We start from the raw sequence: 24,801 nt of genomic DNA on the forward strand, positions 1-24,801 counted from the left end.
TATTTTTCTGGGCACCTAAACCAGAGGATATAGAAATTGACAGTTCTTAGGAACCATGTTTCCTGCCAGGTGAACCTGAGAAGCAGTGGAATTCCACAGGAAAAACTAGCACAGATGCACAAGCAGCTGCACAGAGGAAGGCAATTAGTGGAGAAGGAGATAGAGTCTCAGAGGCATCAGGATCCGAGGTTCCTGAGCAAAGTCACCTCTCTGTCCTAGGGATCTCAATAGCCTCATTAAATTCTCCTTTTTGCTTAAGCTAGTTCGAGTTGGCCTCTCTCTCCATGGTAACAAAACCTTCCTAATTAATACGCTCAGATTATTTAATGCTTTCTATGAACTAGGCAATGTATTAACGCTTTATATTCTTTATCTCATTGAATCTTCACAACAACCTGTGAGGTTGGTAAAATTATTTTACACAGGAAGAAACTTTATAAATCCAACTGCTGTATAATAGACGCCACTATCTAGATGTTCCCTGGTGTAAATCAGCATGTCAAAAACACACCACTTCTCCATGTATAAAATGGGTAAAGCTGTTCTCACTGCCTGAACTGCTCTTTCCCCTACATACACCTAGCTGAGTCCTTCTTACCTTGAGGTGCCAGCTTAAATGTTCTCGGAGGAGACTATACTGCCTCCCCAATCTAAAGTAGGTTCCTCAATAACACCTTATTTCCTTCTCCAACAATGTAATTACACGGTTAGTATTTTGTTTAGTTGTTTTCATTTGCACTCTCCTGTGCTTGACTATGAAGTCCGGAATAGCAGCCTTGTTTGCCATTATAGCCCCTGCATCTAGCACCGTCCCTGGCACATGGAAATTGCTCCATAAATGTGTTTGGAGACATCAAATATTTCTAAATATTTTCTTTTATGTATCAACTTTCAATGACTTTCAACACCTGTTCTTAAGGGAGTAGTAACATGCAGGGCACTCTGCCAGGGCCTAACTCAGCCAAAGACACAGACAAAGATATGACTTCTCTCCTGAAGGGGTTCACAGTATAGCGTAAGACTCAAGTAATTATAATACAAGGGGAGAAGTTTTATAACAGAGATATAAACAAAGTACCATGGTTACAAAGGGAGGAAATAATCGAGACAGAATCCAGGAAGTTAAAGTGAGGGAAGGAAAGAAAGGAACTGCCAGGGTTGCCATTCAAATGGTTAGATCCTTTATGTCTCTATCTTGATACAGTTTTTCCCCATAACCCCTTCCAATTTATAAGACCTGGAGCAGAAGTGACAGTAAGTATCTTCTCAAGTTGTGGTATATGAAAACCATAATTTTCTTGAAACTTAGAATCATCCATATCATTGGCTTATCTCCATATCACTCTGCAAAGACACTGAGTCTAGCTGTCTGCCTAGGCCCCCGGTTCTTCAAAGAAGCCCAGGCCTGTATTATGGGTCAGGCCATCCTCCCCTCCCCCACCCCACTGCCAGATCTGCTTTTCTGATGCTGAGATTAGAGGACAATGGCTTTGATCCCTTTTAACACTCAAAGAATAATGCTCCTCTGTCACAACACTGTCCCAAGTATTCTCATTACAATGGCTGGTTTCATGGACAATTACCTGTCTGAGGCCTGTTTTCTCTCCCACTCATCTCTAACCTAGTGCTCCATCAATGCAGATTAGGGACTATTCCTCTAGCCATGATCTGGAATAGAATTCTTTCTCTAGCTCCCCTACATCTATGTTACTTGTCAGGACATTTCAAATCAAACCTTTCTTTGGGGTTTGCATGTGGATGTGTGTGAGTGATTGGGGTTGATGTGAGGGAAAACAAATAGTTTTGGCAAATTATCATTATCACTAGTAAAACCTACAAAGGATGCAACAGGAGGGAAAAATGTAGATATTATGTAACTGTGTACCTTTTTAATCTCAGAATTTTAAATATTTAACACCATTATCACGTAGTTACATCAGTAGTCCTAGAAATTAGACACCCACCCTGAAAGACTTTCCTAAAAAGACCCCACTGAAATGGAACAGACCAATAGAAAAAGTGTTGTCTAGTGTTCCAACTTTAAAGAACTATGAAATGACAAAAAGAAAAAAAAAAGCATTTTCAAAATTAAAATATTTTCCTTTCAAACCAAAAGCTTGCTTCATCTATTGATTCATCAAATATTAATTGATACACACCTGAGAGGTCAGCTTTGTATATTGGTTGAGAGCCCCAGCTCTGGCTGCCGACAGAATTCCATCTTTGCCATTTATTAATTCACTGTCCTTGGGCAAGTTACTTAGCTTTGTGTGCCTTAGTTCCCTCATCTGTAAAATGGATATGAATATTAGAATTATCTCATAGGACTGTCATTAGAATTATGTATAGTGCTTAAGAATATTTGACACCACATCAGTATAATTATTCTTAACCTTCATTTTCTTTCAGCCATGAGGTCAATGTCAAATATTTTTGGAGGGCACTGAAAAATCCTTAAAGTGAAACTATTTGATTAAATTAAATCCTAAACGTGAGGGCATCCTATATCTCTCTAAACAGGGGCACAGGAAGATGGATAACCAAGGTACAGTCAGAACTCCAACACGGATAGGGGACAACCCCCTCCTCCTCTGAGTTCTCCCGGGTGCCTTACAGATGCTAAAGCCTTGCAAATAGATGGGTTCCTCAAATTTAAGTTCGTGGTCACCTTTAAAGTGCTCCAGGCAACTACAGGCCTGGGGCCCCGCCAGCTCTAAGCTCTCATCCGGCGATCTCCAAGGCGCCCCCTCTCTCCGGTTATCCCGCCCTCCTCCGCCCCGCCTTCCCTCACTCGGGTCTCCTGCCCCAGTGCTGCTGGCCCGCAGCGCCCCGCGAGCCCCAGGGGGGCCCCTCGCGCGCCAGCACCGCGGCGGGCCGGGCCGCGTCACTGCGCATGCTCCTCGCCGCGCGGGTGGGGTGCCTGGGGCCGGGAGGCGGGCGCTGGGCGTGGGTCGCGCTCGGCTGGAAGGCCTCCGCCTGTCGCGGGCCACGCAGCGGCGGGAGAGCGCGCTCCGGGGCGGCGGCGTCCTGGAGACCCCGGAGAGATGGAAGCGGCGGCGCCGGCGGCGGCCGAGGCGGCGGGGCGCGAGGAGCTCGGTGGGTGCTGCGTGCCGGCAGAGGCGCGGGACCGCGTGCCCGCGGGATGCGCCCGGGCTCCGGGCCGCCGCTCGGCCTCGGCCGGGGAGGCGGGTGCTGGCGCCAGGCCGCCGCCCCTCCCCACGCGCGGGGCCCGGCCGCATCCGGGTCCGAGTGGCGGGTCGCCGGACCCGGACAGTCGCGGGGGGCTTTCCCGCGGCCACTGGCTGTTTCTCCTCGAGGCTCTTGGGGTTGTGGGTCCGGCACGGGTTTGAACTAAAAACCCAGCAGAGCAAACCTCCCCGGAACGTGGGGGGAGCAGAGGCTCGGGAGGTGACTGACCTCGGGACCGCACCCGAGCAGGAACCCGCTGACCAGAGAGCTGGGCTGGCGACAAGCGGGGCCTACAAAGGGCATCGGATGGGCGTGCGCGCGCGCGCGGGTGTGTGTGTGTGTGTGTGTGTGTGTGTATGTGTGTGTGTTGGGGGTTGGGGTGCGTTGTGTATACACCTCAAAGGCAAGAGAAAGCCTGCGCTGTGACTCTCGCCGTTTTCTCCAGTGATGCTTGAAGGCTTTCAAACGCCGCAGCCCCGTTCGGAGCCCCGGGTGAATCCTTCATTCACCCTGTGCCACCCCCGGAGTGGCGAGCGCGACGTGCTGACCAGACCGCACCGGAGATACCTGTAGCTAGCTCACATGCCCAAGTTTGTTTTCCTGCGGTCCTCTGGTCTTATCTGGTCTTATCTTCCTGGAGACTGGGAATGCAAAACATTGTTTATGGTTTCCTGATGTCAAGAGGAAAACAAAGCAAGGATCAGGATAGTAATGTCATTGTTCCGCCCAGTTATATGCGTTGTATTTAGAAATATTTTTAATTCGATGCTGAATGATAAAATGATTTTTTTAAAAAGTTGAGCTTTAAAGCAACACTTCATCATAGTCACTAATAGGTTGGCGTTCCTGTAATAATGGGCAGGGCACTTTGCAGGTAATTTCTTTCAAGTCATAATAATGGTAGAAATAAACCTAGCATTTTATTGATTGTTTACTGTGTGTCAAGCAGCGGGCTAAGTGCTTTACATATGCATTGTTTCCTTTAATCTTTAACACAATTGGTGAGGTAGATGCTATTATTATCCCCATTACAGTAATTTTAAGCTAATTAATGGCAGAACCCATTATCTGTTTATCTGTTTTAAATTTATCTGTTTATCTGTTTTAAATTCACTAACAACACATCTTAGGACGTGGAGAAACGTGCATTCTTATGCGTTGCTGGTTAAATCAGTATAATGTATTTATCCTTAAAAATGCACATATCCTTTGACCCAGCAGCTTTACTTCTAGAAATATTTCCCAAGGAAATAAGCCATGTAACAAGTACTTACATCGAGAAATGTTCACTACTTTATTTGTAGTTGAGAAAATCTGGTAACTTTCTAAATGTCCAATTAAAGGAAAATGTTTAGGTAAATTGTGATATAGCCTTATAGTCGTGTACTGAATACCCATTAAAAGTAGTATGGGAAGATGTTTACCATACACATGTTTATTAACCAAGAAAAGGTTCCAAATTATTTTTTAAAAGTTACGTCTGCTCATTCAGCACATACTCAACAAGCTTCTCCTCTATGCCCGACACTATGTTAGGCACTTGGGATACATCTGAACAACACAGATCAAGATTGCTGTTCTTCTAGGGCTTGTATTCTAGTAAGAGGAAGCAGACAGGAAACAGTAAAGATAATAATCAACTAACTATATATTATGTTGAGTGAAAAGTGCTGTGGAAAAAAGGGCAGAGTACAAGAAATCAGAAGTCAGGGTCGGGGCTGGACAGTTAAAGTATCTTATAAAATGGTCAGGATGGATCATATTGAAGAGGTGAGGTTTGTGTAAAGACCTGGAGGGGATGAGGGAACTAGTCAAGTGGGTATCTGGGCAAAGACATTGCAGGTAGAAAAAACAGGTAGAATAAAGACAAATAGCAAGCAAGGAGGCTAAGGTGGCTGAAACACAGTGATGGAGATGGTGACGCGGCTAGGTTACGTAGGGTCTTGGCGGTTATGTGAAGACTTTGGCTTTTATGCTGAGAGAATGGGGAGCCAGTGCAGGGTTTCAGCAGAGAAGGGACATGATCTGACTTAAGTTCTAAAAGGATTACACTGGCTGCTATGTGAAGAACAGACTGTAAGGGGCAGAAGTAGAAGCAGATGGGTATTTCTGAAAGGCAAGAAAGAGATGTACATGTTCCTCACAGAAGTATGGTTGTAGCAGTGGGAGTGGAGAGAGATGGTTAGACTCTGGTTGTACTTGCAAGTAGAACCAGCATGATTTCCTAACAGACTGGATAGGGGTTTAGTGAAACAGGAAACGAAGATGATTCCAAGGACCCGAATATCCAGAAGAATGAAATTACATTGCCATTAAATAGGATGTTACGGTGGTTTTATAGAATGTCTACAGGTTTTTTGATGTTTGTCTCTTTAAGAGGAAGAACTTAATTTTCTTTCTTTGGAGTGTGGACTGGATTTAGTAACTTGCTTCTAATGGATAGATGATGGTAAAGTGTTAATGTGTGACTTCAAAGCCAGATCCTAAAAGACATTGTGCCTTGTTCCCTCTTTTTTGGATCACTCCCACTTGGGGGGAAGCCAGCTGCCATGTTGGGAGGATACTCAAACAGATGTTGAGTAGGCAATTAGATTTATTTCTAGAGTTAGCGAGAGGTCTGGTCTAGAGATATAAATTTGGCAGTCATCAGCATGTAGATAGTATTTAAAGCCGTGAGACTGAATGAGAAACATATAGGAGTAATGTATTTGTGTATACTCTAAAATGTTACCAGTGGTTATTTCTGGGTGGTGAGGTAATTTTAATTTCAAAAATGTTGCTTATTTATATATATTCTGATTTTCTACAATGACCAAATATTATTTAATTTTAAAAAGATTTTTAAAAATTGATATCTATGTAAAATGCACTGGTAGAGATGTTAAGATACAGGTTTCCTTAAGCTGTACAAATAGCCTTTTGTATAGCTTAAGAACTACACTTTATTCCATAGGCAGTGGGGACCTCTGGAAGGCTTCTTGCAGTGCGTGTTTTTACCACTTCAGAAATGAATAAGATAGTTACTGTTTCCATCTTACATATATAGTAGTTTGTAGATTTAGATAGCTACATTATGTTGTGTTAAAAAAAGAAATTATTTCTACTTTTAGTTTGTCCATTGTCAAAATGTAAGTGATTTCCTTTATTTTGCTATTATAAAAGTAATACGTTTATTACTTTCTTCTTTTTTTTTTTGCATTTTCCAGAGAAAGACAGTAAAAGATACTCATGATCCCATTGCACATCTCTACCCTTGTTAACTTATTCCCATTTTTTAAAAAATTTATTTATTTATTTTAGAGAGAGAGAGAAAGAGTTAGCAGGGGGAGGGGCAGAGGGAGAGGGAGAGACTCTCAAGTCAACTGGACGCTGAGTGTGGAGACTGACACAGGCTCACTCTCATGACCCTGAGATCATGACCCGAGCTAAAATCAAGAATTGGGTGCTTAACTGACTGAGCCACCCAGGCGCCCCTTATTCCCATTTTTGATCTATTTCCTTGCTTCCGTTTTAAATTAACTTTTTAAAACATTGGATTTGTATTGTGATTATCCAGCTTTTTCACACTCAGCATGATATACTTTTCCCTGTTTTACTAAGACTTCAAAACTGTAATTCAGTGTCAGTGTAATACTTTATAAAGTGGAGGTCCTGTAGTTAATTTAGCAATTTCCTGATTGTTGCGCATTTAGGTTGTTTCCAAATTTTCAACGCAAATGTTTCAATCAACATCTTTGTGCAGAAATCCTTTTTTCTATATACTGGCTTGTCAGAAGTGGAATTACTAGGAGAAACATTTTTAAAATTTCAAGACATATTGCTAAATTAATGTGATTTACTTTAATTCTAACTACAATTAGAAATTTAGGTTGATTTTAGGTTAGGAGATTGAGGTTGAGACAATTGTCTGGGCAGTGTAAGAGATCATACAAGTACTGCCTAATTTAAGAATGTTCCAGTTTTATGCACCATTCATGTATATGTATGGCATATCATGTATGGTATATAATATTGAATGAAGCTTGTGTCTCTTCTTCATATATAATTTTTCCATTTATAAATAGAAATAACTGTGTTCAGGTAGTTTGATATCCATTGCTTAGTAGTATTTTATCTTATAAGGCATTGTTAATTCTTACCTATGGTAATCACAAACACTTTTTAGAATTGCCAGTTTAGTACTTGGCCAAAAATTACAGCAAGACTTTGACAAATAATAGACTTTGTATATAATGTAAATTGTATTTTCTAACTTCTAATTATGTTGCACAAGTGTTCTGATTTTATTCCTTCTTAACTTTGTTAAAGCTTTTACCATGTTAGGTTTTTAAGTGTTTGTGGCTTCCTCTAGTCTCTATTTCCTTCTGGCTGGCATAACGTATTTTGCCTGCTTGGTATTATAGCACAGTTTGTAGCTCATAAATGCTCACAATTATTGATTACTGGTAGTAAGTTAACTAATTTCTTGCCAAAGATTTACATTTAAAATCCTATGCAGCATAATTTGCTTCTAATATATCATCGTGGGGGCTCCTGGGTAATGCAGTTGGTTAAGCATCTGACTCTTGGTTTCAGCTCAGGTCATGATCTCAGGGTCATGAGATTGAGCCCTGCTGAGCACAGAGTCTGCCTAAGATTCTCTTTCCCTCTTCCCCTTCTCCCCACACCCCGTGCACGTGTTTGCACTGTCTCTCAAGTAAGAATAAATAAATAAATCTTTTAAAAAAATTATCTCTCGAGGCGCTGGGTGGCTCAGTAGGTTAAGTGTCCGCCTTCGGCTCTGGTCATGATCTCAGGGTCCTGGGGTTGTGCGGTGTCAGGCGCCCTGCTTAGCAGGGAGTCTACTTCTCCGTTTCTCTTTGCCCCTCCTCACTGCTTGTGTGCTCTCTCTCTCTCTCTCAAATAAAAAAAAAAATCTTAAAAATCTATCATTGTGTAGGAAGGGGAAGAAAACTAGTATTTATTGATGACTTACTGCCAAGGACTAGGCCTGGCTTCCTCAATGTTATCTCATTTCATTACCATAAAACCCCTGTGAGGTAGAAGTTACTACTCTCATTTTACACATGAGCAGGTAGGCCCTGGTTAAAATACAAATCAGATCATATCACTCCTCTGCACAAAACTCTCTATTGCTGTGTTGTCTAATGCAATCGTCTTTAGCCCTATGTGCATTTGAAATGCAGTTTGTCTGAATTAAAATCTGCTGTAAATGTAATACACACTGGATATCTAAGACTTAGTATGAAAATAGAATGTAAAATATTTGGTTAGTAATTTTTTATGTTGATTGCATTTTGAAATGATAATATTTTGGGGGTTCCTGGGTGGCTCAGTCACTAAGTGTCTGCCTTTGGCTCAGGGCGTGATCCCAGAGTCCTGGGATCGAGCCCCACATCAGGCTCCTCCACTGGGAGTCTGCTTCTTCCTCTCCCACTCGCCCTGCTTGTGTTCCCTTTCTCTGTCAAATAAATAAATAAAATCTTTGAAATGATAATATTTTGGATCTATTGAGTTGCATAAGGTATGTTATTAAATTAATTTTACCTATTGCTTTTCCCTCTTTTTAAAAATGTGAATATTAGAAAAAGTTAAATTAGTGGCTCACGTTACCTTTCTGTCGTACAACACTGCTGTAGGGCTTTCCTGTCACTCAGGGTGGTCTGCAAAGCGGCGTAGCATCTGTTCTCTGTTACCTCTGATCTCCTCTCCTCTCCTCTTTGTTCCCTCCCCTCTGGTTACTCTGGCCTCCTCCTCCTTGAACACACCAGGCTCTCTGCACCCTCAGAGCCTTTGCCTTTTTTGTTCCCACTGCCCGATTGCTGTTCCCCCAGATATCTGCAGTATTTACCACCCCCTCCTCCTTCGGGCGTGTTTTAAAATCCTTCTTTCTGCATGAGGCCTAATTTGTCTGTCCTAACTAAAACTACAGGCTTTCCCTCCTTATTTTCCTTCTGAGTATTTAACACTAGGAATGCTCCCTATGTTACTTACTTATTGTCTCTTCCCTTTACTAGAATTTGAGCTCCATGAGGGCAGGAATTTCTGTCAGTTGTAGGGATTGCTTTATTCCCAGCATTTTATAGTGCCTGACACATATTGAGTGTTAACATTTGTGAAACTGAATGGAAAAGGATGGCAAGCTCTTGCATGACTACATTCCGTCAGAAGGCACAGACCTTTGGAATGGGGGGGGGGGTGCTCCTGGCAGTAGATGTTAGGAGAGGCCATGACAGTCCATTTGTAGAGGCTCTTGACAAGTCTGTGGTGGACTCGTGCCTCTACACGGCCTCTGGCGTGTGCTCTGCGGGCAGTGCTCACGTGCACAAAGCTGTCTTCGTTACTCGCCACTGCTCTCTTGTCTAGCAAGTCAAAAGGCAAGCCATCAGAATTTATTGTGCCAAGAAGGGCAACTCTTGTGTCTTACTCAGCTCAGGCTTTTAGAACAAAATACCCTCAGTTGGGTGACTTAAGCCACAGACATTTCTTTCTCGTGGTTCTGAAGGTGGGGGAAGTCCGAGAACAAATGCCAGCTGATTCAGTTCCTGGTGAGAGCCTTCTTCCTGGTTTACCAATTGGCCGTCTTCTTGCTGTGTCCTCACATGGTAAGAAGTGTCCTCTTCTTAGAAGGACAATAATCCCATCATACGGCTCTGCCCTTAGGACTTTATCTAACCCCCATTACATGCCAAAGGCCCTATCTCCCAACACTATCCCATTGGGGGATAGGGTTTTAATGCATGAATTTTAGGGAGACACAAACATTCAGTCCAAAACCTCCTACTAACTACTTCCATATACACATCTTTCTGGTTTTCTACAATGGAATGGTTCCAGGAGAGACGATGGAACACAATTCTTCCCGCCTCTACCTGTCCAACAAGGAGTGAACATTCAGAGGAGTGAGCAGTGGAAAGAGTAGTAGGAGATGAGATCAGAGAGGTTACGGTGACATGACAGTGTGAAATAACCCAGGGGAGGACATGGTGAGTGGTGCTGCCTTCCTTGAACCTGAGCCAGAAACTGTTCACCGGAAAGGGATTGTGGTTCTTGACAAGACTGATTTGAAAACTTCAATCTTTTACTTACAATTTTAGATGTCTGTTGTACCAGACTCAGTGGAGGCTTTGATCATTCCTTTTCAGTTACTTTTGTCAACTTTTTACTTGAATTTAAAATGTTAGTGGATCTCTGTTATTCTTTCTTCAGCTCTATTCTTCTCCATACAATCTCTGAGTGACTTCACCCTGCCTTTTGATCCCAGTTATTTATTACCTGCATTCTGATGTAATTCTCAAGTCTTTCTATTTAGCCCCAAATTTTCTCCTTACTTCTAGACCCTGCTTCTAACTGCTCATTCAGGATATAATTTCAGGTAGCATGATTTAAAAATTAAAACTCGTATTTTCTCCCTAACATGCTGCTTTCTCTTTTATGCATTTATTTCTTCATTTGTTGAGCACCTACTATGTTACAAATATTAAGGACACACTAGCAGACAAGTCAGACATCATTGCTGTCACTTCATGGAGAATGCAGACGAATAGAATGGGCCATTACAATACAGTATATTACAGGAGGATTGTAGGGTGCTGTGGGAACACCTGGGGGAGAGACTTAAGCCAGACTTGGGGCTAAGGAAGCTACTGGGAAGAAGTGGCGTCTAAACTGAGACCTGAAAGATGAGCAAGGAATAGTTAGACAAAGTAGTCAAAGCTGGAAGGGAAGAACAGGGAATGGGAGAATAGAGTATGATTCAGGAGGGAACAGCATATGTGAAGGCCAGAAGCAAGAGAAAAAAGGCCACTAAGGGAAGAGAAGTCATTCCCTATGGCAGAATTAAAGTCACCAGACTAGCTCTGATTCCCAGAACTAGTACTGGTAGGATTGGGATTCAACCCAGGCTTTTACATTTGTGATCAGGGGCTCTGGACCACACGCCACTGTCTCCCTGTGTTTCCTTTCTCAGGGATCTCAGCATCCGTTCAGTTTGCTCTGCGACAGTCCCCCAGGAAGCATCCTCTACTCCGTTATCTTCCACATCTAGTTGGTTAATGAGTCTTATTGTTTCTTTCCTCTAAATAATCATTCCTTTCTCTTCAACCAAACTTACTTAACTCAAGCCCTTACCAATCTCTAGCCTGCGCTGTGTTCTGATTGGTCTCTCCGATTTTAATGCTGCCGTTTTTCCAGTTGATCCTTGACACTACTGCCAAGGTGATGCTACCCACATGCAGGTCTGATCATTTCAACCTGAATTCTTTCTCCGGCTTTCACAGCTATAAGATCAAGTCCAGAGTCCTTAGCACGGTCCAGAAAATCTTTTCAAGCTTTCCAGCTAACCTTCTGCCATATACATATGCATTAAATAACTCTAAAGATAATCACAGCGGTACATACTCTCCAATCTGGAATGTCCCACTCATTCTCATGGCTTATGCCAATGCTAAAACCTTTCCTAAAGAATTCAAGAGTTAAATATAAGAAAACAATAATTACTGCATTTTCCTACACTGTATGCCAAACTTTGGAACAAAAATACAGTTTCTTATTTTGTATTTAAGTATTACCTGGAGCTTCTAAAAGTTATAAGTGACTGGTCAACTCTATTTTTCAATAAACCTCATCCTCAGAAATCTAGGCTTCAGTGGGCTCTTACGATTTAAAGATGCAACTTTTTAACTATATAAGTATATCACTTTCCCAGATATTTGTAGTTAGGTGTCTTTTAATGTATTCTTTAGATTCAATAACTATTTTGTATCATTCAAGCTAATCAGCCCTAAAACCTGATTTCTTCACCTACTCTTAGTTTACTTCATTTAACAGATACATATTTCTTAGTATGTAATGTTACCGAAATAATATAGGCCAGACTGCAGAGAAAGTCTTAGAGAGTTATTTCTTTAAATGTAGTTTTTAAAAATACATTTATGCATATACTTAGAACTTAGCTGCTAATGTGTCACAACGCTTTAATGGTCGATTTGAGGGGTGCCTAGGTGGCTCAGTCTGTTAAGTGTCTGCCTTTGGCTCAGGTCATGATCCCAGGGTCCTAGGATTGAGTCCCACATTGGGCTCCCTGCTCAGCAGGGAGTCTGCTTCTTCCTCTCCCTCTGCCTCTCTCCCCAGCTTGCACTCTCTCTCTCAAATAGGTAAATAAAATCTTTAAAAAAAAAAATGGTCGATTCAAACAGTTTATAAATATGCACTTCTTAAATTCCTAACATTGTTAAGAGTTATTTTTATTTCAAATAGTTTCAACTTTAAAAAACTGACTCTTTAAATTCATTGTTATAGTTCAAGAAGCTTCCTGGAATTATTAAATTTTTATGAAGGTTTTAAAGGTGAGGGGTGAGACAAATGGACTTAGACCAAAGAAATATATGTGAAAAGTTATTTTTCATGTAAGTCATATTTAATATTTCCTAAACCACATAAAATTGAGAAATAATGAATTTAAGAAGTAGGGAAGAATTTAAACCATAAGACATTACACTGTTAAAATTAAGACAGTTGCTACTCAGTGTAAATTTGTGAAGACTGACTGAGAGCCCAGCTAACTTTTGGTTGGGAATTTCAGTGTACCTTGTAATTCTATTTTAAAAACTTGATTCTTTGAATTATAGAAGTAGTAGAACTAGTACTTATAGATTATTTTAACACTTCTAGATATTCAGGTTTAACTAAAAAATATTTAAAATGAATTATCTGGTGATGCCATTAAAAGTAAACTTATCCTTCAGACTTCATATTTTTTTAAGTTGTGAGAAAACTTTTTTTCTGACTTCCCGTTCCTGCTGTGATCTCTTGGGAGGTATGCTTCAAATAATAGGTGGTTCAATTTTTTGAAATATTGGTAGTGATAACTATCTTTATGGAGAACTTAAATAGTGTGCTTAGTAATGCACAAAACATCCTGTACATCCTCTGGCAGAAAGAAATTAGAGAGTTCAAATAATTTGACAATTTGAGTAGCTGAATGAATAAAAAATGCAAATGAACTCAAGAGTCAGCAAGGGCAATGGAATAAGTTTTGGAATGAAAATATTAACACATTTCTGTTTAAAGAGATGCAACGAAGAGTGATGATTGTTACCGATTAAATTCATATTGAAGTCCTAACCTTTGGTCCCTAAGTGACCTTATTTGACAATAGAATCATTGTAGATATAATTAGTTAAGATAAGGCCACACTGGAGTGGCATGGGCCACTAATCCACTATGACTTGTGTCCTTATAATAAGGGGAAATTAAAACATAGACACACATACGGGGAGAATGCCCTGTGAACTTGAAGACAGCCATCTGTAAGCCAAGGAGGAAAGCCTGGAACTGATCCTTCTCTCCGAGCTCTCAGAAGGAACCAGCCATGCCACCATCTTCATTTTGGACTTCTAGCCTCCAGAACTGCTTGATAATAAATTTCTGTTGTTTAAGCCACCCACTTTGTAGTACCTTGTTATGGTAGGCCTAGCAAACTAATATAGTGGTTTTACAAGGTAAAGTATCAATTTTCTTTGTATAGAGTAGAACAGAAAAGGTTGTAGAATCTGTTTAAACAAAAGATGAACATGATCTGTAATATTAATAGATGCTAGAATAAATGTGGTATAGTAGATATCCCAGTATTAGCTCTCTAGTACTGAGAAACACTTAATTTTCACTGTGCACAGGTTGAGGCTGAGCCACTCTTGATACTGAAGCAAAAGAAACTAGGAAATCCTGCAAAATAGTCTGTGGAGAATGTTCTGCAGATCAAAAGGTTAGAAAACCTACCCAAAGGCAAAGTTAGGGGACTTGAATCATAGAAAATCCTCATTAATTTAGACTCTAGGCATTTGGAACTTTTGATAATTCATTGAATTTTACTTTACACATATTAGTAACATTATTAGAGGAAGATGATATTTTTAAAGAGATTTATTTATTTGCTTTAGAGAGAGAGTGTGGGAGTGAGTGGGGGAGGGGCAGAGGGAAAGGAAGAGAGAATCTTAAGTAGACTTGCCACTGAGTGTAGAGCCTGATGTGGGGCTCCATCCCAGGAGCCCGAGATCATGGCTTGAGCCAAAATCAAGAGTCGGCCAAAATCAAGAGTTGGGTGCTTAACCAACTGAGCCACCCAGGTGCCCCTAGAGGAAGAATATTTAGATGACATAAGAATAGACTATTTTCAAGCATTTTTTCCAGTGTCTTGCTTTTTAAATTGTAGTATGAACACTTATCATGAGATCTGGCCTCTTAACAGGTATTCAGTGTACAATACAGTATCGTCGTCCCTAGGCACAATGTTGTATGTCAGATCTCTAGAACTTACTCATCTTGCATCACTGAAATTTCATACATGTTGATTAGCAACTCTCTGTTCTCCCCTCCCCACTGGCAACCACCACACTAATCTTTGCTTCTATGAGTTTGACTATTTTAGATTCCTCATATAGGTGGAATTGTGGTATTTGAACTTACATGATTAGCCGATTTCATTTAGCATAATGTCTTCAAGGTTCACCCATGTTGTTGCATATTGCAGAATTTCTTTTTTAAGGCTAAATAATATTCCACTGTATGTATACATCCTCTTTTATTTATCTGTCAGTGCACATTGTTTCTACATGCTGGCTATTGTGATTAGCACTAAACTGAGCATGGGAGTACTAGCATCTCTTCAGGTTCCTGATTTCAGTGCTGTTGGATAAATACTCAGAAGTGGAACTGTGGGGTCATATGGTAATTCTGCTTTTAATTTTTTGAGGAATCTCTCTACTGTTTTCCTTCACAGCTGCAATATTTTGCTTTCCCACTAACTGTGTACGAGGGTTCCAATTTTGCCACATCCTCACCAATACTTGTGGCCTGTTGTTTTTTAATAATGGCCACCCTAACATGTATGAAGTGATATTTTATTGTGGTTTTAATTTGCATTTCTCTGATGCTTAGTGACATTGAACAACTTTTCTTAAACCCGTTGACCATTTGTATATCTTCTTTGGAGAAATATCTGTTCAAATCTTTAACCAATTTTTTAATTGGATCTCTAGGGTTTTTTGCTCTTGAGTTGTAGGAGTTTCTTATGTATTTTGGAAATTAACCCTTTATCAAATATATAGTTTGCAAATATTCTCTCCCATTCTGTAGGTTGGCTTTTCACTATGTTGATTGTTTTGTTGTGCAGAAGCTTTTTAGTTTGACGTAGTCCCACTTGCCTATTTTGCTTTTGTTGCCTGTGCTTTTGGTGTCATATCCATGAAATCATTGCCAAAACTAATGTCTGAAGGTTTTTCAAGTATTTAAGTCTTTCCTACATTACGGTAGATTTTTGTGTATGGTATAAGATAAAGATCCACTTTCATTCTTGTGCATGTGGATTTTCAGTTTTTCTGGGACCATTTGTTAAAGAGACTTTTTCCCAACTGTGTATTCCTGGCACCCTTGTCAAAGATCAGTTGACCATATGTGCATAGATTGATTTCTGGGCTCTGTATTCTGTTTCATTGGTCTATATGTCTATCTTTATGCCAATATCATACTGTTTTAATTACAAAAGACCCCAAATACCTAAAACAAACTTGAAAAAGAAGAACAAAGCTGATCATACTTCCTGATTTCAAAATGCATTACAAAAATATATATTATGAAGCTAAAACATCTTCCAGTATCTTAAAGCATAACTTTACTTTTATGAAAAACTGTTATCATGAGTTCTAGTTATCATTGGGTTAATGGAGGTGACCTAAATCCTAATCTTTTTATGTGTCCTCCGCCCAAAGCCTGTTAATTGAAAAAGGAGCACAAGTAAACCATTCATGAAGTTGTTCTTTTAGCATTAGTAGGAGACCAAGATACTACAAACCTCACATTATCTATAAGTAGAAAAATAAACAGCAAATTTCAGAGTTCCTTTTGCTCCTGCAAGAACTCTCTAAAGAGGCATCTTTAGAATCTCTGGAAAAGAGGAGAGGGGATTAGGAGGTGTAGAAGTACAGTAGCCTTGGCAAAACATTGCTTCTGGAGGAGAAGGAAATAAAAGGTGTAGTTGAGATGTCCCTCTGATACCTGGAGGTGAAGAGAAAGAAGGAAGTAAGGGGTGAGGGGTAGGGTGTGGGTAGAGAATTGAATATCCTGCAGAAATGAAAGAGAACCAGAGACATACCAATTACTCCCTGTAACCCCAGTAAGTCAGCATCATCCCTTAGAGAAACTGAACTTTCCTATGCCAACAGAAGGCACTACTCTCAAATTAGGATCCCTGTCCATGAACTGCCTAGCAGTAGGAAAAATCATAAATAATAAAGTACAAGGTGTTCAAGGGAGAACATATTGAAATGAAAATTTAATAGACTCATTTAATTTCAAAGGAGAATTTAAATGAGGTAAAGGAAGACATCAAAAGGGTCAAAGAGAAAGTGGCTGAAATGGAAGACAGGCAAAGGAGATCTGACATATAATTGGAATCTCTAAAGAAGAAAAACAAAATATTTGAACTAAACAAATATTCAGAGCTATAATCCAAGAAAAATTTCCAGAAATGAGAGAAAACCTAAATCTACATATCAACCAGGCCCACTGTGTCCCTGGGAAAATTGACTCAGAATGCTTAAACCCAAGACATATCATAGTAAAACCATTAGATCTTAAAGAAAAATTCCTCAGGATCTCAAGCAAAAAGGACACAGTATGTTATGGCTGAGAAAATTAGTTTGGCATCAGACTTCTCAAGAGTAGCTTATATATCAAGGCAAGAGTGGAACAGCATTTTCAAGAAACTCAAGGATAGAGGGTGTGAGTCAAAGGTGTTCTGTCTAGCTGTCCTTCATATCGAGGCTATGGAAAAACAGTTTAAAGCATGTGAGAACTTAGGGAGGTTCTGTGCCCATAAGCCCATCCTCAAGAATCTACTAGAGCAGTAGTTCTCAAAGTGTGGTTCCCCGACCAGCAACGTCAGAATCACCTGAGAACTCAGAAATGCATATTCTCAGGCCCAGCACAGGCCTGTTGAATCAGAGGCTTCGGGGCGAGGTACATCAGTTTGTATTTCATCAAGTCCTACAGGTCATTGTGATGCATAGTCCACAAGAGAATGAACTTCTTCCAGCCAAGGGATGACTGAGAACACTTTGGCAGAGGACTGATAGCAAGTATTTAATATACTGATTGTAGATATAAGTCGAAGACCTGGGTGGAGACATGATTGGAATAACAGTGTGTAAAGCATCATGTATATTGCCAGAATAAAGCACAACTAAAAAATCTGAGAGAGTAGAAGAAAGGCATTTCTTGGGGGTGGGGAACAGTGTGGTTTTCTGGGAAATAAATAAATAAATGGCAAAAGTAGAATAAGACCATTAATTAGTATATACTAGTAGGTGGAATTCAGAGGATACCATTTTTTAAAAGATTTATTTTTTTTTATTTTAGAGAGGGGGGAGGGGCCAAGGGAAAGAGGGAATCTCAAAACAGACTCCCTGCTGAGCATGGATCCCAACGCGGGGCTCGATCTCATGACATTGAGATCATGACCTGAGCCGAAATCAAGAGTTGAACACTTAACCAACTGAGCCACCGAGGTGCCCCCAGAGGATATCTGACAAAACTGACAAACAAGATAGTAAAAGATTAAGGAAGAAAAAAAGGAGGATTAAGGGCATCATAAAAGATACAATGGCAAAGGTCACCAGTAGAATAACTCAACTAAATCCAATAAATGAGCCTGTGCTGAAAACAATTTCTGAGAGAACTTTGTTGGTACAATTGATGATATTAGAATACGGAACATAGATTAACATATTGCATCAACATTAAACTGAGTTTGTTGACTGTGATATGAATATTCAAGAACTTCTTGTTCTTAGAGAGTATATGCCGACTATAGGGTAAAGTGGTATGATACATGTAACCTACTCTCAGATAGTACAGAAAGTGATACACATTTGAGAGAGAAAAGGCAAACATGGCAAAATGTTCAAAATTGCTAAGTCTGTAAAGGATACATAGGAATTTTTTTGTACTCTTCTTACAAATTTAATATAAATTTATAATTATTCCAAAATAAAAAGTTTTAAGAAATTATATGTCAATCAGTCATTCCTAACTATTTAGGTTACCCCAGTTGTCTGGTTCGTAGGTTTATTGTATGTATTTGAACGGAACAATCTTTCACTTCTTTAAGATATCCTGTACTTCAAACCTTGCTAATGCATGTCGGTCATCTCAATAAATTTGAGTTTAGTGAATTTTACTAGAACGAGGCAGACAGTAATGACTAATGTCATTGTCAATCTTGCTAAAAACTGTTAGATATAAGAATACATTTGGGGGGGGGGTGCCTGGATGGCTTGTTGATTAAGCATCTGACACTTGATTTCAGCTCCTGTCATAATCTCAGGGTCATGAGATCGAGCCCTGTGTTGGGCTCCATGTTGGGCATGGAGCCTGCTTAAGATTCTCTCTCTCCCTCTCCCTCTGCCCCTCCCCTCACCCCTGCTATAATTTTCTTAAAGTATTTAAAAATATGATTACTATTTATGTATACAGTATGATTGAAGCTAAAAGAGGTAAAAAATTCATTTGATTATTCACATTTTAAAAAAGATTTTATTGATTTATTTGACAGAGAGAGAGCGAGAGCACAAGCAGGGGGAGTGGCAGACAGAGGGAGAGGGAGAATTAGGCGCCCTGCTGAGCAAGGAGCCCGGTGTGGGCTCAATCCTAGAACCCTGGAATCATGACCCCAGCCAAAGGCAGACGCTTAACCGACTGAGCCAACCAGGTGCCCCAATTATTCACATTTTTTATCTCATAACTCTGTGATCATATGCCAAAACCTCATGTAGACAAAACAAAAAGTTTTCCATTGAATACTTAAGCTTTGCACTTTGCACTGCTTTGTCCAAACAAAATAACCAGCAAGTAAGTCTAGTTGATTTTTAAATACACTAGAACTCAGAGTATTAATGTGAATTACCTTAGAGTGGAGATAGTAAAGGTAAGTACAAGTGGTATGTCCTTCTTTTAAAAAATTCATTTATACCAGCTTTAACTCAGCGTTAAAAATCATAGTGAAGTACTTTTTCTTTTTGAAGATATGGATGTAATGAGGCCCTTAATAAATGAGCAGAATTTTGATGGGACATCAGATGAAGAGCATGAGCAAGAGCTGCTTCCTGCTCAGAAGCATTACCAGCTCGATGATCAAGAGGGCATTTCGTAAGTGTTACGGGTTATATGTCTCCTTTTCATTTAGTTATATTTTGTAATCTTCTGTAGGTAAAGCACTTTTCTAGATACTGCAGAAGACACACAGATGAGTAAGACATTGTCCCTACCCTCAAGGTATTTATAGTCCATCTGGGAAAGAAAAAATGCATCTAAAATAGAGAGCAGCGTGTGGGAATTGCTGCAGTGATGGTCCCGTGCTGGGGATCTGGCAAGAAGGGAGATCTGATTGAAAAGAATAGAAATTTTAAGAGCTGTGGCTTCTGAAATGGTTAGGAGGTAGACAGTGTGAGGTAGTAAACACTTCTTGATGCTGAGTGAATGGTATGAAACAAAGTCATGGTGGTGGGAAGGTAATGGACCCTTGTAGAACCGTTTTTGTTATTTTGTCATCATTAATAGATTTGAATACATTCTTACTCTAATAGTAACTTAACAGTTAAGCAAAGTTACATTTTAGTTGATCAGAAAAGAATAGTATAAACTAAAAAACTTAGGCAAGCATGTTTCATAAGTTTAAAATTTGGGCTATTCTTCCTAGTTTAATTTATTTTTCCTTGGTCAGGAGACTGCCTTCAAATGCCTCTTGGAAACTTAGGTGAAATTCCTTAAGGAGTACATGATGTCTAAACATTAATTAGTATTTATCTTACCTGTTGATACATGTAGTTATAGAACTTGTGTGCTTTTTCTTTTAATTAACTTCCTGTTAGGTTGATAATCATAGATCAAATGTGTTTAGTACCATGATTACATAGACAGGGTCAATAAATTGCTCTGTCTTAACAGCCATATATAATCTTCAACATTCTTCTGAATGTCATAGCAGCCAGGGATTTTATGAGAAAATTACCTTTTCTGTATTTCTTTAGTATGTACAAAAATACTTTCACTTAATATCTCATTTAATCTCCTTAATAATTCTCTATATTCTCCTTTTAAGGCAAAAGTAGCACATGAACCAATATGACCTCTGGCCTATTCCAACTTCGGTTGAGTGGAAATGTTATCTGATTCCTTGCCTAGATTAATTTTCAGTTCCCTTCTAATGCTAAAACCATGATCATGTGATTTTTATTAGCTTTTTTCCTAAAATCTTGCAACTTTTACTTTTCAGATTTGTGCAAACTCTTATGCATCTTCTTAAAGGAAATATTGGAACTGGCCTTTTAGGACTTCCACTGGCAATAAAAAATGCAGGCATAGTGGTAAGTCTTATCTTTGTGAACTCTAGCTAAATTACAGTTACAGTCTTAATTATAGCAAAAATTACAAGCTAACATCTGGCCTAGTCACATATAACCTGACCAGGTGACAATGAGATTGTACTGATAAGATTGTGTGAACAATGATAGTAGCATTTAACAAAAATGAGAATTAATTACTCTTTTCATTTCTGTTTAATTACTTAACTTTCTTTTTAATTACTTCACTTTCAAATACTTTGCAGAAAGTTATTTGACAGAAAGATCCTAAAATAGTATTCAATTTTTCCAAGTATGGTTATATCTGATTATTCTTCTGGATTTTCAGGGATGTAAGCAATGTACTCATATCAACAAATATATTTATAGAGTAGATTATTTGTATTGGTGAAATTTTATGGTTTTTTAGATTCAGAATAAAATATGTGGTTTTCAGATTTAAAAAGTAGTAGTAAAGAAAAGGACTAACAATATCGTTTGAAAACAAATGTGCAAAATGTTGTTAGAACCAGTTACTGTCATTACAGAGAATCTCGGTAAGGGAGAATTCACTTATGAAGTAATGAAATTATATTTAACCTTTTTTATTTTTTTACTTTTTGAAAAGATTCTATTTATTTGAGAGAGAGAGCGAGAGAGAGCACGAGTGGAGGGAGAGGCAGAGGAGAGGGAAAAGCAGACTCCGCTGAGCAGGGAGCTGAATGTGGGGCTTAATCCCAGGACCCTGAGATCATGACCTGAGCCAAAGATAGATGTTTAACTGACTGAGCACCCAGGCACCCCTATTTAACCTTTTATTAGAGGTTTAAAACCTTATCAGTTTTCTAAGAACAGTTTTAACTACCCTCTTTCTCTGCATTTGACTTGCCCACCCTAATTTAGAGAAACGTAAACATTTCTGATTATAGTAATAAATTTTGACAATATTTTGTCTGGGTCTCAATAATCCAGGCATTACTTTAATTTTAGCAAACAAATACTTGAAAGTTTTTATGTACCACTTTTTCGAATCATCTTTTTCTAGGCATACTTCCACATACATAGCAAGTGCTCAACAATCACAGTCTCAGATTAGTATAGTGCTTTTTAGTAATTCAGACAATGATTCATAGTTGCATTTAATTATCATGGTGGGACACTGATAGTCATAGACTTGCCATCCGATGTTAAATGTGATGTATTCTGTCCTGTCTTATTGCACGGCTATACTCTATGTTCATAGGTTTGGCTTAGCAAGCCGATGAGATGGAGTCCCGTGTGCTTAAGTATTGCTGAAATTCTTTCAGTATCAAGTTTATGAATCTTTCTGTGTGCAAATGACTAATCATTTTGTCCATTTGTCCAGTTTGATTCACACAAATGAGTAGTCCATTGTCTCATTGCTTATAAGACAACTTAATTTTTGTTGAACTTAAATATTTAATCCTATACGTTTTTCCCTCCACAGCTTGGACCAATCAGCCTTGTGTTTATAGGAATTATTTCTGTTCACTGTATGCACATTTTGGTACGGTGCAGTCACTTTCTGTGTCAGAGGTAAATGAGGATTTGTTAAGTGTATTCTGTTTATTTTAAAGTTACGTATTTATTTAAAGCATCAGATAGTCTTAACTGTGTTTTGCAACTAACAATTTTATTTCCTCTAATTTGTTATATAGGCAAGTCTAAAATAATGAATATGGAAAAAGATATTTCCTGTGATTGAAATCTGGTCAGAATATATTTACTTCTTTTAAAATATAGCCCTATTAGTGAAGGATGGTTTCTTTCCATGTAAATTTAAAAAATCAGGAAAGAAAGAAATGGGGGGAAATGGAGGCCACAGCACGACTTTTAGTTATAGAGTAACAGTCTTCAGTTTGTTAGGAATTCATTTTAGGGGATGATGCCTTAGGTGTTTTTTGCTAATAGGTGGGTTGTCAGTAAAATAGTAAATAGTAAAATAATATTCTTTTTCCATGTGTATCAGAAATGTTTCTACTGCACAGTGGACTATTTAAAAAATAAATATTGCCTATTCTAGTAAACTAATATTCTAATCTTAACTCCATTTGTTATTGTTGTTAAATGTTCTTAAAACTTTGGGCAAGTCATTTATGATCTTTAAATACCAATGATACTTGAAAAAAAAGTGGGAAAGAGAACAAGGGGAAATAATGCCTATCTCATGTGGCTGAGTATTAGGTAAGATAGTTTATGTGTAAATATGCTGTAAAGCCCTGTGCAGATGTAAAAAATAATGCCCTTCTAAGAATAAATAATTTAGGCATGAAAAATATAGTTGATGTTTTTCAGGATTGAAATATTTACATATTTAAATCAGTGAAGCACAAACATTATATCATATCACTTCTACAAATATGTAAACTTTAACAGTAGGTAAAAACTAATATGTTGGTAAAAAGAACAGATTTAAAATTGCATGAGACGTATCTTAAGAGTATGCAGATCTTGAAATTTCAGGAACTCCTCTGTCAGTGTGTAGCCTTGCGTTTATTAATTCCTATTTATTTGATGTTCTTTTTAAGGGTTGGATTTATGGACCAGCTTCACAATTTTCCTTTTTCATATGTATGTATGTCCTTGAATTACAGGTTTAAAAAGTCAACATTAGGTTATAGTGACACTGTGAGTTTTGCTATGGAAGTAAGTCCTTGGAGCTGTCTTCAGAAGCAAGCAGCGTGGGGACGGTAAGCACTTGCTGTGTTATTAATATCTGATTACAGAAATCACATTTCTTTTTAAGTATTTTAATTTGACAAGATACATGAGTAGAAGTATGATAAAGCTGGGGGAATAAACATAATCTTTAGAGTTACACAGACTTGGATTCAAATCTCAACTCTACCATTTTTCAGTTTTATGACCTGAGTCAAAAGATTAAGCATTTTGTTTTAATTTTCTCACCATCAGATGAGTTTATGGTGATACTTACTTCACAGGATTACTATAGTAGTTGAAATAAAATGATATTTATAAAGCATCTGGGTAACCTATGATGTTATTATGTTAATATTTAAGGAAAGGAGAAAAAGCAAGAAAAATGTTGCAATCTCATTACTTTAGACAAAATTGTGGTGTTTAGCTACATGCTCATAGAATATATGGAGTGCGTATTTTAATACAATCTTAATTTTGTTAACTTATTGTTTAAATGTAACTTTATCATTGGTAGCCATGACTGATCAAAGCCAGATGAATACAGGACTGGAAAAATAAGCATAGGTAATCAACAAAATGCTCACTCTGGTACAAGTGATATGTGCAGTGGAAATTAAAAGAAGAAAAAAAAACAGTGCTAGTAGAGTTTATGGTTAAATATGGCTTTCCTGGGGATTTGTAAGAAGTTAGATTTGTTTATGAGCTGCTCAGAGTTCCTGATATGCCAAGTAGAAGAAGGAAGAGAGCAGCCTACTGTCCTGGGATTTGCCCCAGAACCCTATGTTCTTCCTCCATCTACCCCAGAGTAGAGGCAGCTTCGTTGATTTTTTTCTATCAAGAAGAATGACTTTTGGGTAGATGTGGCTGGAATGATTATTGGTAGGGTACTAAAATTCAAGGTGGATGAAAAGATCTTCAGGGAATACTTAAACGTAATTCTTCAGAGAGAAGAGACTGAATTCATTGCAGGGTACCAAGATTATTTACAGGTGAGATCCCTGAAGAGCTATGAGAGCTATAGTTATGACGAGAATGGAGATAGGCAAGGGCCCTTCCAATTTCAGATGAGAGAAGGAAGGTGTGTAGATTTGTAGACCAGGTTGTTGGACAGCTGACGTCGATGGTCAAATAAAAACTATAAAAACTAAAAACTATAATGAATTAGTAGGTGCATGCTGTTGTAATCACTCACTGTTTTCCAAACAAAATAGAGAAATATGGGCTGCATATTAATAACATGTAGGCAGATCTATAACCTGATTAACTACCATACCCAAACTACGCTAATTTGGTGACATCACCTTTCCACTTCTGTACACTGTTTTATGTAGCTAGAATTTTCTTAAGTATCTTATTAGACGATAAGAACAGAGCTAAACTACTGGAGGGGTCTTTGGTCTTATAATTTAGGGCTGTGTCCCCAGTCCTCTCCCATTTCATGTTATTAGTGATTTGAATAGTGGAGGGCATGCTCACTCATCATATTTGCAAATGACATGAAGCCAGGAGGGCTGGAAAATACACTGGGTTAATC

At 38.8% G+C, this 24,801-nt stretch overlaps 1 protein-coding gene across 1 annotated transcript in view; it reads left to right on the top strand.

Annotated features, from left to right (window-relative positions):
- The first annotated feature begins 2,984 nt into the window (after positions 1-2,984).
- Positions 2,985-24,801, top strand: part of SLC36A4 (solute carrier family 36 member 4) — a 59,377-nt gene continuing 37,560 nt past the window's right edge. Inside the window, exons 1-5 of the mRNA XM_040631004.1 lie at positions 2,985-3,096; positions 19,269-19,392; positions 20,519-20,609; positions 22,054-22,142; positions 23,201-23,296. Of these exons, the coding sequence (XP_040486938.1) occupies positions 3,045-3,096; positions 19,269-19,392; positions 20,519-20,609; positions 22,054-22,142; positions 23,201-23,296 (452 nt within the window). The 5' untranslated portion in view covers positions 2,985-3,044. The remainder of the gene's footprint in view (positions 3,097-19,268; positions 19,393-20,518; positions 20,610-22,053; positions 22,143-23,200; positions 23,297-24,801) is intronic.

This window comes from Ursus maritimus, unplaced genomic scaffold (genome assembly GCF_017311325.1).
Source record: "Ursus maritimus isolate PB19 unplaced genomic scaffold, ASM1731132v1 scaffold_16, whole genome shotgun sequence".
NCBI classification, from domain to species: Eukaryota; Metazoa; Chordata; class Mammalia; order Carnivora; family Ursidae; genus Ursus; species Ursus maritimus.